Source organism: Elgaria multicarinata, chromosome 23 (genome assembly GCF_023053635.1).
Source record: "Elgaria multicarinata webbii isolate HBS135686 ecotype San Diego chromosome 23, rElgMul1.1.pri, whole genome shotgun sequence".
Classification (NCBI taxonomy): Eukaryota; Metazoa; Chordata; class Lepidosauria; order Squamata; family Anguidae; genus Elgaria; species Elgaria multicarinata.
In genome coordinates, this window is record NC_086193.1 from 1,705,067 (window position 1) to 1,722,598 (window position 17,532).

Consider the following 17,532-nt stretch of genomic DNA (forward strand, 5'->3'; position numbering starts at 1 on the left):
GGTTGGAGGTTAGGGGTGAAAGGGGTGCACCTATCTGAGAAACTATGGAGGGCTAGACTGAGACACCAGATTTGATTCCCAGTCTGGTACAGGTAATCAAGCCAGGTGGACAAATATCCCTGACCACAGGAGATCCGTTGTAGGTAAGGGTGAGAATGGGCTTTGGTGGGGCTTTGTGGTGACTCTGGCCGGAGGAGGGTCTTACGGGGTGATATTAGCCTTCGGGTCCCCTCCTCCTGGCCTCTTCGAAATGTGGCTCCCAGCAGAGAGACATTATTGCTTGAGACATTAGGGTGTGCCTGGGCACACCTGGCACACCCCTTGTGCACGCCTATGGTCCTGGGTTCAACCCCCAACTTCTGATCTATGATGGTAATAAATCAATCTTTCTAACTATCGATAATCTATTTCTCTCTCTCTCTCTCTCTCTCGATTCCAACTCTCATTTATTGGATCTTCAAGAGCAGCCTTGGAGATCTCTGTGTTTGATTAGACAAGGCTAGGCACCCCTGTATTTTGGACTGCAACTCCCATAATCCCTGGTCATTATCCTTCTGTCCTGGGGCTGATGGGAGCTGTAGTCCCTGACATCCAGCGGGCACCGGGCCGCCTACCTTTAGAGTAGACAATCCTGGGAAGAGAGACCAAAAGCATGTTTAGGTGTTGCTACTTCTCTCGGGAAGGTGTTCCCCCACCCCCAGTGCAAGCCTTCCTCCCATGGAATCTAGCAAGGGGGGGCCCTAAGAAACAAGACGAGGAAGCCCTGTCCCGTGGCAAGCAGGGAGGAGGCACCACGTTCGAGGCACCCCAGAAAAAGGAAAGGAAAAGTACACAGCGAGGAACGTCAGGTCTTGGTCGACCCATTTGTCAAGGGGCTATGTCTGTGTTTGTTTGGTCGGCGTCGGCGGGCAGGCTGCCAGTGGGGTGATCTCTCCCTGAAAAGTAATTGCCATTAATTGCACTGCTTGGCAAGGCATGCCATCCCCCCTCCCAGTCCCATCCCACTCCACCCCTCCGTGTAAACGCCTTCTTTAATCACAGCTTTGCAAGCCTCCGCTGGAAAACTGCGGCAATTAAGCCCTCGACCAGGATGTGGTCGTGGGGCCGGCACATCAAAGGGCTAACGAGGCCTTGGGTGGGACTTGGATTAATGATCTGCCCAGGCTGGGAGGGAATTCCTGGCCGTGCCCCCCCTTCCCCACGAAGGCCGATGTGTCAGACCCTGAGCATCAAACCCAGCATCCCCTGGGACATTTCAGCTCGGCGGTTCTCCAAGCCAAAGAGCGTTCTCGCACTCCGAGGTTTCGCTGACACGCAGAGCGGATAGTCAAACTGTTCGGGGATGGTACCACTTCAGGCTGTGGGTGGCGGGGAGTTGAATGGTGGAATGCTTCCACGGGGGGGGGGAGTTTCCCCCTGCGTCTAGACAATTAGCAGATCAGGCAGAGCCCTGATGTGCTTTTTTTCCACCCGCGTGGAATTTGAATTCTCCTCTGTTCCAAAAAGTGCCCTCCGCATAAAACCAACAACCGGTGATGCCAGGCACCGAAGGCTGAGCCCGAGTGAGGACAGAGCAAAATGGCCTCTCCAGATTCTTCACCGTGGAACATTTCATCAAAAGTTCCACTGGGGCATGCATGAAGTTCTCCGACATTATCTGGGTTGGTTTCTCCGTTATCAGCAATGGCACAATATCTTTCTTTCCTAACGTTTCTGTGGGTTTCGGCCACTGGAACGAACAACAGTGGTGTCAACATAACACCTGTGTTGGCAGCCATTTTGTATCTCCCGGAATGCCCCAGGTGTAGTGCCGTTGCAGGGCATTCTGGGGAGAAAATGGCGGCTGGTATAACACCAACAACAACAACAGCAGAAAATGCAGAAAACATTCTGTAAAATGACCATTTTGCAGGGGAAGACAATTATTTTTCCCCTGAGAAATTTCGGGCCGCCTCCCGCTAGAATCCCTTTTCCTGACCGTTTGACTTCTATATTCAGGGCGGAGTCTTGTTATATGGCTATATACACCATTTACGTCCACCTGCAGTTGGGAGAGGCCCAGTCCAGGAAAACGGGTTATTTAATCATACTCTGTATTTCCACTGAGTTTGCAGCACTCCGTGGAAGTTGCCTTGGCAACCCTTCCCAGAAAACCCTGTAAGGTAACTCCGTTTTATCCTCGTATCGCAGGGAAGGTAACTGAAGTGATGAGCGCGGCGGCTTTCCAGATGTGCTGGACTACAACTCCCATTGTCCCCAGCCAATGTCTGTGGTTGATGGGAGTTGTCATCCAGCACATCTGGAGGTTGCTGGATTGGGGCAGTCTGGTACAGTGGGACTGCAGAGGCGAGGTTCTGATGGGTAATCCGCTCGCTTCACTACTATCCCATAATGCTCATCTGCTCTTGATCCTAGAGGTGCAGAAGGACTTACAGACTGAGGGTGGAAATTCCTTTCCCTAGAAGCACTCGGGGTGTGGGTGGGTGTGCACCTTGCGGTGATGGGCGGAGCCAAAGGCAAACACCTGTGGCTAAAACCACAATAAATATTGTGTTTAAAGCAACCCTCTTTTATCGGATCCATACGCCTACATTTGCCACCTTCATTTCCTTCGTCCACGTGCCTCTGCTTTTAATACCAGCCTGAAACACACAGAGCCAGAACCCCGCCGTTCCACCTCTACGCCAGGGGAAAAAAACCCTTTGCTTGCTACATTTCTGCATGTCGAGGTTCTGTCATTGCTGCCAGCAAAATAGTTGGCTGTGTGTGTGTGTAGTGGGGAATTTACCTATCCTACTCCCGGCTTCCCCTGACCTGGAGGCCTCAGACTATAAAACCCAGCGCCCACAGCTGACACGGCTGTGGATGGTGGGAGTTGTTGTCCAACAGCTCTCGGGAAGGCAGCAAAAGCGATCCCCGCGGCTTCTCCGCCCCCGCGCTGCCCTGTGTGTGCTCCGCCGCACATGGAGATGTCTTTTTACGCAACCGGGGGGGGGGGTTGAAACGGGGGTGGCGGGAGGCGCCTGTTGGTCCTTATTAACTTTGACATCCCCTTTTGATTAAACTCAGATGCCTGCCTGGAATTCCTGAAGCTGTTTGTTGATTCTCTGTTCCCCCCAAAATAATAATGAAGGTCACCAACTCCGTTCCCGCCAGCGGCTCAGTTGATCTGACACGAAGCTCGCTGAGGGAACGGCTGGGAAGAACAGTGGGCTCTTTGAGCCCCCGGATGTCTGGGCCCCCTTCGGTGTTGCGGTGGTACGGGGAGAAGATTCCTCGCAAAGGGACGGCCCCCGGCTCCAGATCTCTGCAGAGCCCCAAAAGACCTCGGGACACTCACTGTATCACATCTCCTGGGGTTCCGCAGGGGTTGCTTTTGTCCCCGTGCTATTCACAGTCTCCATGGACTTACATGCAGCTCTGCCAGACGCCTGCTAAGCTACTGCCACCATCCACCCCTGCTCACGGCACCGCACGGCCGTCTTTGGGGTTCGGCGAGCCCCTGACAAAGCTCCGAGGCCGTCTGCCCTCATCCAGAGCCTCCGCCGTTGCACACCATGGAGACTCCAGAAATTACACATTTCCCAAGTTGCGTAAATGGCGGCCTTAAAGGCCCCCACTTCCTCAAGATTAAAGGTGGGAACACTCCATGTAAGGGTAGGACACCCACGACATCCCTCGGCCTCGCGCTGGGCTTTCCCAGATCCAGATCCGAAGTGATTTGGATCCGGAGGGCTCAGGCAGATCAGGGCTGATCCAGAAACTCCGAATTGGGGACGTCCGCGCACTGCCCTATTCTTTGATTCTATGGAAGACTCTCTTTCTCTCTCAGCTGTGGTAGAGTCTAGAACTTGAAGGCAGACAAGAGAGCCATATTGATCCCGGGGGCTTTACGTCTCCCCCACAAAGAGCAGTTTGGGAGGAACAATTTCCATCCGGACCACATCAGAAAGGAAAGGGTTAAACTCTCCTCCCCCCCACAACCTGCTGCGATTCCTGTGCCGATCACCCCTCCCTTGTAGCTACTCTTCTTATTTATTTATTTATTTAAAAAAAGAAAGTCGCGCGCATTCAACATAAAGGCGCACTGAACATCGCGGCTTGTCTGGCCCGTGGCAAAATGTGTGCGCGATCTCAGCAAGGTTTGCTCATCGTTTTTGCGGAGTCTTGTTTATTCATCAACCTGGGATGGAAGAGGAGGGAAAGCTAGCCATGGAGCAAAGCATCCGCAAGTTAGTGCGCAATGCGCCGTGCACTGTGCACATCTCGAAAGACGACAGAACAAGTGGGAGGTTTCCAGCGCATTGACTCTGCTTTGAAAAGAAGGCAAAGTTGTTCAGGACGGAGAAATTTCAGAACCGTGATGATGAGGAATTTGGAAGGCTCTGTTCAATATGCACAGATGGGAGAAATGGCTGTAAACCAGATCTTTCGGAAACACATGTTTTTGGAGCTGAAATCCAGCGAATTTTCGGTCCAGGGTGGATGGAAATAGTTCTGTTTATGACTGGAATCCTAGCAACACCACGGTGTTTTGAACAATTAATATAAGGCTTCCGATTAATAACAACAATAGTAAAAAAAAATATCTCTCTCGCCCATGAAGCCCAAAAGGTGCCTCGGAAGCAATCAATGCGCTCAGCGGACTTTCGGTCCGTCCGATCGCAGAACAAAGAAATCTTTTCATGAGAAAGCAGGACGTAAATCAAGCCCACTGCCCCCCCCACCCCTGGGGGGCCTGCCTCCCTGTGCCAGGAAAAATATTGTCCCTCCCAGCGAGTGACGGCACATTTACGGCACATGTTCGCTCTGGGGGGAAACGGACGGCTGCATGACGTCGTGGAGTAAGGCATTCAGCCGGCCGTGCGAGCTGCTCCGTTGGGAGCGTCGGGTTATTTTTAAAAGCCCGGCTCCCTAATTAAATTCACTCAGCATTTGCTGGAACTTTTGCCAGCCTTGAAAGGGCTTCAGTTGTCCGTACGTCCCATCTGAAGGAAGAAATATTCCTCCCCAGTTTTGTCTTTCTCTCACATACAAAAATGCACATACATGAACACAAACACACACACACACACACACAACAATGGAAGGGGTTGTAGCTCAGTGATAGAGCACCAATGTTCCCTTCTGAGATTTCCAGATCCGAATCTCGGCATCTCCAAATTAGGGATGCAGAAGAATAGAATTTCTGCCAGGAAATCATGTGGTCCCGTCCCGTCTGCTCTCTCGAAAGTGAAAAGGTGCAGCATTCCACCACCCCAGAAATGTTTCCAAATTCCCGAATTTGAGACCGCATTTGAAAATGTGTTCCCCCCCCTGAATCGGTCTTCCTGACTGTTAGAGCAGTATGACAATGGAATCAATTACCTAGGGAGGTTGTGGACTCTCTCACACTAGAGGCCTTCAAGAGGCAGCTGGACAAGCATCTGTCAGGGATGCTTTAGGGTGGATTCCTGCATTGAGCAGGGGGTTGGACTCGATGGCCTTGGAGGCCCCTTCCAACTCTGCTATTCTATGTTTCTATGATATCTGATGTGAGACTACTGCTAATGTAAATGACAGGGTGCTTGTGTCTATGACCTTTAGCAGAGGACCAATCACACCTGCTTATCCCCAGAAAACCTGTTGTGCTAGCCACTGCTATCAGTGTTGTGCTAGCATTTGTTTTCTCGAGTGCAATGTGACTTATGTTAGTGGTATTGTCACATGGGATACTGCCCATTATGTGCACTTTGAAATGAACGTTTCCCCCAAAATATGCATTTTCACATGTTCGTCAATGCAGGGATGAGTTGAAAAACAGGTAGGGAGAAGGAGTTCAAGAAGTTTTTCTACGTTTGGCCCTCATTCTGGTCCCTGCTGTGGCACCCAACTCAGGTTACAGCGAATATTTGGCAGTTTGCGGAATTTCCGGGCATTTGGTGCATTTGTTTTGCAGGGTCTCCAATTTGCACAAGTTTCTCAGAAATTTGCACAAATTACAGACCCATTCGCACAAATGATGGCTGAATTGGCACACCTTACAGCTGAATCTGCAGAAATGATGGACGAATTTGCACAAATCACGGACGGATTTTTCACAAATTAGGGACGAATTTGCACAAATTCGGGATGAATTTGCACAAATTACAGCGGGATTTGCACGTCTTACGTCCGAACTTGCACAAATGACAGCTGAGCTTGCACACGTTGCAAGCTAAATTTGCACAAATCATGGGCAAATTTGCACAAATTATGACTGGATTTGCGCAAACTGTGGTCGAATTTGTGCAAATTCCACAGCACAAGTTGCTCAGAACTTTGCTCAAATTGCAAAACCTGCAGGGGAAAAGATACGCACAAAACGTTCCCAGAGTTTGGGGAAAACGCACCGCTCAGCTCATAAATGCAAATTGTACACACTGCAGAATTCTGTTGAGTTAAATAAGAACCAGTGACAGATGTCTCTAAACACAGACCAGAAAGAAAACAAGGAGGAAACTGAAAGGAGCTTGAAAGGAATGTTTGAAGAATTTAGGGGAGGTGGAAAATAACTGGTCACTCCAGCCGAGGGTTGGGTTACCAGCCTTCCTCAACCTGGGGCGCTCCAGATGTGTTGGACTGCATCCTGGGAGTTGTAGTCCAACACATCTGGAGCGCCCCAAGGTTGAGGAAGGCTGTGTTAGACCAACTGATGGTGATGGATCTTCAGAATTTCAGGCAGGACTCTGACCCACCCCTAGGTGAAGATGGAACCTAGGTCCTTTTGCATGCAAAGTGTGTGTGTGCTCTCCCACTGAGCTGTGGCCCTTCCACTAAAAATCAACTAAGATCCCAGTCCTCATGGTTCTGAAGAAAGGGCTATTTTAGAAAAGGGGAAAAAGTTGCCTTATGCCAAGCAAAATGGGGGGTCCTTCTGGCCTGGTAATGTCCCCAACGTGATGCCCTCCAGGAGGCTGTGGAATACAAATCAGTTCATTCCTGACTATTCGCCACCCCAGTCAGGGATAGAATCAGAGAATCATAGAATAGCAGAGTTGGAAGGGGCCTCCAAGGCCATCGAGTCCAACCCTTGCTCAATGCAGGAATCCACCCTAAAGCATCCCTGACAGATGGTTGTCCAGCTGCCTCTTGAAGGCCTCTAGTGAGGGAGAAGAGCCCACAACTTCCCTAGGTAACTGATTCCATTGTCATACTGCTCTAACAGTCAGGAAGTTTTTCCTGATGTCCAGCCGGAATCTGGCTTCCTTTAACTTGAGCCCGTTATTCCGTGTCCTGCACTCTGGGAGGATGGAGAAGAGATCTTGGCCCTCCTCTGTGTGACAACCTTTTAAGTATTTGAAGAGTGCTCTCATGTCTCCCCTCAATCTTCTCTTCTCCAGGCTAAACATGCCCAGTTCTTTCAGTCTCTCTTCATAGGGCTTTGTTTCCAGACCCCTGATCATCCTGGTTGCCCTCCTCTGAACATGCTCCAGCTTGTCTGCATCCTTCTTGAATTGTGGAGCCCAGAACTGGACGCAATACTCTAGATGAGGCCTAACCAGGGCCGAATAGAGAGGAACCAGGACCTCACGTGATTTGGAAGCTATACTTCTATTAATGCAGCCCAAAATAGCATTTGCCTTTCTTGCAGCCACATCGCACTGTTGGCTCCTATTTAGCTTGCGATCTACAACAATTCCAAGATCCTTCTCGTTTGTAGTATTGCTGAGCCAAGTATCCCCCATCTTGGAAGGCTGGTCTACCCTATTCAGGAACTGCTCTCCAGGGTTTCAAGTTGGGTCTTTCCCAGCCTTATATGGAGATGTTGAGGAATTTGAACCCGGGGACCTCCTGTGTGCAAAGCAAGAGCTGTTCCATGGAGCTTACTCTTTCTTCTAAAAAAAAGATTCTAGTCCTCATGGTGCTGACGAAAGGGCTGATTTAAAGAAAGCTGCCTTCTGATCTATCTAGTATTATCTGTAGTAACTGGTATCAGCTCTCCAGGGTTTCAGGCAGGGTTCTTTAATCCTACCTGGAGAGACGGGATTCGAACCTGGAACCTTCTGTATGAAAAGCAAGGGTTCTGCCGCTGAGTTATAGTCCTTTCCCTATCTGATCTGTGGTCAAAATTTTCTCAAATCCTTGACAGGTGAGGACTGTTGTCCGAGAGAGATTGAGAGAGAGAGAGAGAGAGAGAGAGAGAGAGAGAGAGAGAGAGAGAGATCCCTTGGAGGTAGTTTGGTCATTTCTACAGGCTCTTTATGAGCTCTGCTATACAAAGCTAGCAACTCTTTTAAAAGCAGTCTCTCCTCTTCCCCCCCCCCCTTTCCCCTTTTTTACACCCGGTGCACGAAGAGTTCCTGTTCCAATTTCGGTGGATAGAAACCAGATTGGGAAGGGAAGGAGCCCCCTTTAATTTTTTCCAGGGTTTCATACGCGAGGCAAAACTTCCTGCCTTTTTCCATAACCGCCCCCTCCCCCCCAAGGATCTAAAATAAACTGAGATTCTGTTTTGTCCATTTTCTCCCTCCTCGCCCCCCTGCTGTCGGCTGGTGGGCTTCCCAGGCGTCACGAGACACCGTTCCTTGCGGTTCGCGTGAAAACGGAGGGGCGAGCTTTTTCAGTAAGACAGACACTTTGCTTTCACAGTTGTGGGGAGACTCCCCCCACCCCAATTGGGTGGGACAGGTTGGCCGGGGGGGGGGATGTTCAAATTTATAGGAGGCACAGAGAAAAGACTCAGTTGTTAAACAAGGTTTCCCCGCTCTCCCCTTGAGGAATTTGGACGCCTTTTCCAGATGAGTAAGAAAAACAGAAAACGCAACCCTTTCCTCTCTCTGATCGTGCTAAATTTGCATCAGCGTTAGAATATTCTCTCCTCGCAAAAAAGGGGAGTGGAAGGGACCCCTTATTGGACATATGCTTGGGAGGAGATTTGGCTTAATATTTAATAGGGGGGTGTCTCTTCTCCTGCCAGGCACAGGAGTGGTACAAGGAATAAGCCTAGCTGCATTGGACAGCTGCGTCAAGACTCCATTTTAATTTCCCACAATGCTCCCAATGCTACAGGGGATTGTAGGAAAATTAAATGGTGTCTAGGCACATTTGCTGGGGGCTGATCGGTGTTTCTGGGCTGTGGGGCCTGCTGGGGCATTTGATGGCAGGCCCGTTGGGGGAGAACAACCTTGCCACAAGGGTCTTCATGTGTCACACAATCAGTAGGCCAAAGTCCTGGTTTAAACCTAAAAGGCCCTACATGGCTTGGGCCCCCAATATCTCAATGACCACCTTTCCCCATATGAACCTACCCAGTCCCTTCAGAAGCCCTCTTCTGTGCCCCCCTGAGAGAAGACTGGGTGGGTGGGTGGCTTGGGAACACACCTTTTTGTGTTAGCCATGGGTCTTTTTTGTGCTAGCCGGGGTTTATAGGACATTCGCCCCATCTTTCCAGTGCCGGGCAAAACCATACTCATTTCCCCAGGCAATTGAACATTACCGACAGTCCAATTGTCGAGAAATCCTTTTGTGGAATTCTTTCTAAGCTCTGAGTGGTGGTGGTGGGTGGGCAGCTTTTTTCATTTGTGGACAAACACTTATTATGTTCAGATGTAGACTTTTATGGCTTTCATTTATATTTGTATTGTTGTGTTGATGATGATTTATCCTTACTTTGGTATTTTTCTCTGTTACATTCATTATGAATTTCTATATTTCTGTGCATAAGTCAACTTGAGATGCATTTTTCGTGGTGGGAAGTAATGTCTAAATTAATAATACAGAAATAATAAATAAATCATGAATAAAAGTGCTGCTGTTCTTGGGTAATATCCAATGTTAGTCCTATTTAGAGTAGACCCATGAAGATGAATGGGACTTGTGTGAGTCATGACTAATGGAAGTCCCATTCATTTCAATGGGTCTACTCTAGGTAGGACTAACATTGGATACCATGCCTTATCATTTCACTATCATCCTTCGGAGATGTTATATCTGCATAGAAACCCCCAGAGCAGTATTGTATTTAGGAGCGTGGATTGGCTTATTTACTCGAGTCATCTATATAAAGGATACTGGGATATGAACCTTTATTTGTACCCCCAAATCTCTCTGCTGATTAAAGGGGTTCACTGATGTTAAGAGGGCAGGCTTCTCGGATCTGACTCTGTCCAGAAGGGTTGTACTAAAACCTCCATCATCCCCCAGTTAGCTGGGGAAGATGGCCATTATAGTCAGAGAAGATCTTTACTTCCCGAATCTTTCACTTCTGCTGCTCGGTAAATGGAAAACATGAATCCACCACAGAACCCGAATGCCTTTTTATCACCCCATGGCTGATGGATTTTGGCCCTTACTCATACTCAAGGCTAGGTAGAGGACTGGTTAGGGTGGCTTATTAATTAACGAACACAAGATTAGCTGGCTTATTCAACTTTGGACCTGACAGTATCATGAGAAAGGCCGGAAGTCATTATGAATGGAATAGCTTGTTGAAGTCGTAGACACTGAGATGACGGGTAAGGGGAGAGGTAATTTAATATTTCCTTGAAAGAGTCTGGGCAACGAGAAAATCAACTCTCTTTTGAAGAACATGGAGTTGCCAATTGACCAGAAGAAGAAGAAGAAGAAGAAGAAGGAAGAGGAGGAGGAGAAGAAGAAGGAGGAGAAGTAGGAGGAGAAGGAGGAGAGGAGGAGGAGGAGGAGGAGGAGAAGGAGGAGGAGGAGGAGAAGAAGATCTATGGATTCAGGAGGCGGAGGAGGAAGAGGAGGAGGAGGAGGAGGAGGAGGAGGAAGAAGAAGAAGAAGAAGAAGAAGAAGAAGAAGAAGAAGATACTCCCTCCTAAATTTCACTTGTTCCTTCTAGAATGGGCTCCCTAAGGAGGTTCGCTTGGCACCTACTGAACGCTTAGCATCCTGACGCACCCTCCGTCCAAAGGAAACAGAACCCAGATAAGCGTTGCACCCCAGAACGTCCCCCTGCCTGAGAGGTTGCAGCAAGAGACTCTGCCTTACCCACACAACGGGACCCGTCCGGACTGGTCATAAATCCCCGGGGGCAGGCACAAACGTAGCTGCCTGCCGTGTTGGTACACTCGCCACCATCACAAATGCCGGAGATGCTGCTGCACTCGTCCATATCTGTGGAAGAAGAACGGAAAGTGTCATGAGGTTGGCTGCTTAGATGACCACCAATGGGTTGACCAAAAATGGTTTTGCCCCCAGTGTTCAGTCGAAAGGGCTTCCTAGAGTGCATTACGTATGATCAGGGAAAACAAAGTGGTTTTGCAGTCTCAAGGATATGAAACAAGAGGAAAAAGCAACGGGGAGGGTAGAGGAAAAAAGAAGAAGGAAAGGTTAAATAGTAGCTCTTGTAATGAACCGGCGGAAACTGTTCAGGGCAAGGAAGACCTGGTCTTTCGCCTGAGCCTAGCTTCCCATCAAAGGTGCAAAGGCAGGTGAGCACCCAAAGTGAACCCAAAAGAAGAGACAGTCCCAACGAATTTCAGCCTCTCAACCAGTTCTGGATGGGGCTACACTCCCCCTGAAAGACTGCGTTCACAGTTTGGGGGTGCTCCTGGATCCATCGCTCCAAACGACAGCCCAGATAGATGCGACGGCCAGGAGTGCCTGCTATCAGCTTCGGCTGATACGCCAGCTGCGCCCCTTCCTAGAGTCAGAAGACCTAAAGACAGTTGTGCATGTGCTGGTAATTTTCTGCAATGCGCTCTACGTAGGGCTACCATTGTACCTAGTTCGGAAACTTCAACTAGTTCAAAATATGGCAGCCAGGTTGGCCACCGGTACATCTAGGGGTGAGCATATTACCCCAACATTAAAATCACTCCACTGGCTGCCAATTAGTTTCCGGGCAAAGTACAAAGTGTTCGTCATTACCTTTAAAGCCCTAAATGGTTTGGGTCCAGGTTACCTGCGGGATCGCCTTCTCCCATACAGTCCGCCCCGCACACTCAGGTCCTCTGGGGTGAACTGACTTCAGCCAGCTAAAACTAGGTTGACATCAGTTTCCCAAAGGACCTTTTCTTCTGTCACCCCCAGATTGTGGAAGGAGGAGATTCGTAAAATTAACTCTCTGTGTGATTTTAAGGCAGCTTTAAAGACTAGCCTTTTCTGGCAGGCCTGTCCAGATCAATGTAAAATCAAGAATTTTTAAGATGCATTGATTCCTGTTCTAATGTTGTTCCCCGCCTCGATCCAAAGGGAGAGGCGGGTAAGAAATAAATTATTATTATTATTATTATTATTATTATTATTATTATTATTATTATGATTTATGATTAGGCCTTCTTCAAGAGGTGGTAACAAGACTCACATAGGATAAGGGGGAGAAAATACGTCATTTTGAGACACCCCAGATATGAAAGGCCTTGAGTGGATTGTCCTGCTCTGGTAGCACCTGTAAGTACCTTTTAGAGAAAAATAAAACTTGCCAGACATTCTTAAAAGAAAAAATCGCCTGGTTCAGACAACACGCTAAACCACACTGCTTAACCACAAAATACCTTAAGTGGATACATTGACCTTAATGCAGTCCCTTAACCATTTTGTGGTTAAGCAGCGTGGTTTAGCTCATTGTCTGAACTGGGCCAGCATATTCTTTCTAGTCATTTGGGATTTATAGCGTCAGACCTGACATTCTGTTACAAAAATCTCTGCAGCCGTTTTTTTTTTTTTTAATATGGAACTGTGGATGTACGTGGAATACTTTATAACTGTTTGATACTGCTTGAAGGTGTGCTGAGGCCTTGCTTGCAATGTGCCCTACTCATTGGTTAAAAGAATAATAATATAATACTACCTATAATAATATAGGTAGCATTTACGTGTTGACTTATGCTGATCCTCAATTATTGTTGTTACAAGCCGTTTGAAGAAGGCCTAATAATAAAGAGGCAGAGATGCACAGAAATACACAGAGGCACACACAGTTAAAAACACACACATGAAATACACAGATGCATTTAAAAACACAGAAACACAAACAGGGACACGCACATTTAAAAGCACAGAAGCACAACCACACAGAGGCAGACGGAGACGCAAACACGCAGAGGCGCATTCACAACAGCACACATAGATACACAAACACACCTACGCAGACACGCAGGGACATATGGACACACACAACAGATACGAACACACAGACCGACACGCTTCAAAACACGGGCACGCACACATATACATGAAAAACGTACATGAAAAACACAGACACTCATAAACACGGGAACACAACAAACATGCACACCTAAAAACATGGGCACACACACACACACAAACACACACACACACACACACGAAAAGTAGGGCCGAAGCGGATCAGGGTGGTTCGGAACCTTCCGAACCGGATCCGAGGTGGTTTGGCCGAAGGTTGAGGCGGCCCCCCCTTCCCCACTTACCTGCATTCACTGCTGCTGGCTTGCGTCTGGCAGCTTCCACTCGGATGACGCGGAAGCCCGGAAGTAGGCCGCGGCCTACTTCCGGGCTTCAGCGTTGTCCGAGTGGAAGCCACTGGACACGAGCCAGCGGGGCGGATGCAGGTAAGTGGGGAACAGGGGAGGGGGGCTTACCTGGTGCCTCCTCCATCCATGGCAGCGGATGGCGGAGGGAGCAGGTAAGTGGGGAGAGTTTTCTGGGTGCCGGCTGCGTAGCCAGCACCCAGAAAACTCTGAGTCACCTCGGAGGGCCCGAATTTCGCCTTGACTTCGGCGCTGAGGTGGATCAGGAATGCCCGAGGCGGATTGGGACTGCTTCGGGGGCTCCGAGGCAGATCCGGGGGTCACTGCACAGCCTTAATGAAAAGCACACACACTAAAAAACACAAAAACATGAACACACGAAGACCGACCGACACACACACACACACACACACACACACAACACACCCGCACAGTGTCTCTGGCACAAGGCGTTCTGAGTAGTATTTCCCCAGGCTCATTCCAAGGCTCTGTTTAAAATTAATGTCCACCCTGCACGTTTGGGCTCCCAGACAATAGCAGGATTGAAGGCGAGACGTTGACTTTGGAAGCGGCTCTCGTTTCTCTTGGGCCAGAGTTGAGCTCGCTCGGAAATGTTTTCTGAGCTTGCGGACCGCGGCGAGCCAAGGCCTTGAGGGGAGGAAGGAAGGAACGGCTTCCAAAGGATGGCCGGAGAGGAAGCCGCAAAGGCTCTCTGGAAACCCGACGTCGCGACTTCGCGCAGCCCTGTGGTACGTCCCGATTTTGGCTCCCGCCGGTTTGCGCTCATGGAAACCGCAAAGACCAAAGAACACAGGTCAGAAGGCAGGCAGAATATCCTCCACGAGACGCAAAACCCCGCTCCCAAAGTTTGGAAGGTGGCTTTCGAACAGGTTGAAGAAGAATGAAAGAAAGAAAGAAAGAAAGAAAGACCCTTTCAAATACAGCGGCTATAATAACTCACTGCCTTTCTGTGATGCAAGGGGATATTCACAAACATTCCAACTTCTCCCGGGGAGGATAAAGTTGACAGAAGGGCAACTTTATGGGGCAGGGGAAAAAGAACAAAACGGGACGGGAGAATATTTCCACATGGGATTATGGGATGGGAAGGGAGGCATGCCGTTGGCAGGAAAAGAAGAAGCAAGGTATCATTAGTGTAGGCTTGTGGCTCCGGTTTCGGTGAGGCAGTGAATCTGTTCCGGCCTTTAGTCGGAACCATCCAGAACTTCTGTTCAGCACCTTGGATAGCTCCTTTAAAGGTCTGACTGGCTCTGAGTGAAACCTGGAATGGATTTACAACCCCACTGAAATTGGAGCCACCCCTTTCCCTGCATTAGGACCTAGCAGGAAACCCGAGATGGTGTGGGAGAATGAGAAGCTGTGGGGGATGCAGGACCAGGAGGTAAGGAGGCATATTTTGGGGGAAGGAAGGAGGGGGGTAGGCTGCGATTCTATGGGGACATGAAGGCGAAGAAGATGCCCGCCTTACGTTCAAATCTCACAACACTGCACAGAACTGCACGAAAGCCGGGGAGCCACTGACCGATTGGTGAGTGGGGAAAGGGGTGGAGCTAGGGGGAGGCGTGGCCTTCCAGGGGAACCACAAAGGGCCAGTTTTGACCCACCCTACTTGAGTTTCCCCAGTTCTAAAGGCTTTCAACGCTCCGAAATACTGTCATCTCCACTGCTGGCTTTGATTCTTCCCCATCGAAACCCGGGTTCCTTCTCCCCGCAACGGCCGACATGCATCTCCGGTTCCCGCCCTTCCACCTCCCTCCTTTTGGATCCTCACCTTCGCATTTGTGGCTCGTCTCGCTCTGTTTGTGGCCCGCCGGGCACTTGCACTCGTAGGAGCCCACGGTGTTGAGGCAATTGCCGCCTTGGCACAGGCCGGGGATGGCCTGGCATTCGTCCACATCTGTGGGGGTGGTGGGGAGGAAACGACGACGACAAAAAGACACAGTGAGAAGGGGGCAGTCAGCTTTTCCCATGAGGACGTTGCAAAAAAAATCCCCACTCCTATGGCTCAGCAGGAAATGCTAAGTTCAATTCACCCATTCCAGCAAACCGTGGTTTGCCCTAACTGCCATCGCAGCAAACCGTGGTTTGCCCTAACTGCCATCACAGCAAACCATGGTTTGCCCTAACTACCATTGCAGCAAACCGTGGTTTGCCCTAACTGCCATCGCAGCACACCATAGTTTGCCCTAACTGCAGTCACAACACAAACCAGGGGTTGAGCTTCCACATATCTAGGGAAACCATGGTTTGCACCAGCTTGTTTTTCTTTTGCAGGGACTCCGCATCTTGGCCCTCCAGAATCCCCCAGAAGTCTTCACCCTCTTTTTCTGGCCTCCCCTCAACCCCCCAACTGTTGATTCTTTGACGGCCGAATCCAGGGGTCTCCAACCTCAGCCCAGGGGGCCAGATCTGCTCTTCCCACAGTCCCAACCTTGCCCTCTAGGGTTCCCCAGATCTCTGCACCCTCTTTCTTGTGAATTCCCCTTCCCCCGCTATTCTAAAAGGTTTCAATGTGCCTCCAAAAGCTGAGTTTCTGGCAGGAAGAAATTTAAACTAAAATATCCTATTATTATTATTATTATTATTATTATTATTATTATTATTTATTTATTTATTAAACTTATATACCGCTCCCATAGCCAGGGCTCTCTGGGCGGTTTACAGAATAATAATAATTATTATTATTTGTTTTTGCATGGGGCCAGTGAAGGCTGGTGCCTCTGATTTCAGTGGGGCTGCGATTCCATTCCGGGTTTTAGTCCCAACCAAGCCAACCAGAACCCCAAAAGAGAAAGGGGTTCAGCCCCTTGGATAGAATTCTGGCTTTAGAGTTCTGGCTGGTTCCAACTAACACCCAGAACGGAATTGCATCGCCACCCAAATCGGAGCAAACGGATTTTCCGAGCCCTTATGACAACTAAGAGACTGATATTATCACGTTGGAAGGATAAATGTTCTCCTCCCATCATGCAATGGAGTGAGGATTTAGTAGCACTATCAACATTTGAATGGGTGGTATATAGGCACCATTCACGAGTGGATATATACGTGGATATTTGGTCTGCTGTTCTTGAAAACTATGCATAACTCTGTTCCTTCTTGGAAATGACATCAATCCCAAGAAACAATAGACCATTTAACAGGATCATGTAAAATTCTGGCTAGAATGAATTGAATGAAGGGACACAAGACAGCTGCCAAAATAATACACCAACAACTGGCCGTCAAATTCAACCTCATCAAACAACCTACACCATGCTCTACATACTCACCTGAAACAATCTTGGGAAATGCAGATCATAAAATATAATGGGACAGAACAATTCATACTGACAAAACAATAACTTGCAACCGACCAGACACAACGGCCATAGACAAAAAAGAAAAACACACATACCTCATCGACATAGCAATACCGAATGACAAAAATGTTGTTGAAAAGGAAGAGGAAAAGAGAGAAAAATATACACCGCTGGCCACGGAAGTCAAAGAACTATGGCAACAGGAAAAGGTCACAATTATTCCGTTAGTCACATCAGTCCCTGGGATCACATCAAAATACTATAAAGAAAACCTTCGGAAACCTGGGCCTTCCAAAATACATCCACACCAACATCCAGAAAGCAGTCATACTTAAAACATGCTCAATTATCAGGAAATTCCTGAATCTGTAAAAGACAGTATAATTATTAATATTATTAATAACAATAACAACAACAATAATAATACACTACTGGCTATGGAAGTTAAATAGCAATGGAAAGGTCACAATTATTCCATTAGACACATTCAGTCACTGGCATCCCATCAAAAAACTATACAGAAAACCTTCAGAAACTGGGCCTTCCAAAACCTCCAGAAACCTTCTGAAACTGGGCCTACCAAACCTTCAGAAACTGGGCCTACCAAAACCTTCAGAAACCTTCAGAAACTGGGCCTACCAATCCTTCAGAAACTGGGCCTACCAAACCTTCAGAAACTGGGCCTACCAAAACCTTCAGAAACCTTCAGAAACTGGGCCTACCAAACCTTCAGAAACTGGGCTTACCAAACCTTCAGAAACTGGGCCTACCAAAAC

General features: G+C 48.6%; 1 protein-coding gene across 1 annotated transcript in view; it reads right to left on the reverse strand.

The window, feature by feature from the left end:
* Nucleotides 1-17,532, reverse strand: part of FBN3 (fibrillin 3) — a 118,373-nt gene that overhangs the window by 70,100 nt on the left and 30,741 nt on the right. The window contains exons 7-8 of the mRNA XM_063146885.1: nt 15,226-15,351; nt 10,972-11,097 (exon numbers count right to left, since the gene is read on the reverse strand). Coding sequence (XP_063002955.1) covers nt 10,972-11,097; nt 15,226-15,351 — 252 coding nt within the window. The remainder of the gene's footprint in view (nt 1-10,971; nt 11,098-15,225; nt 15,352-17,532) is intronic.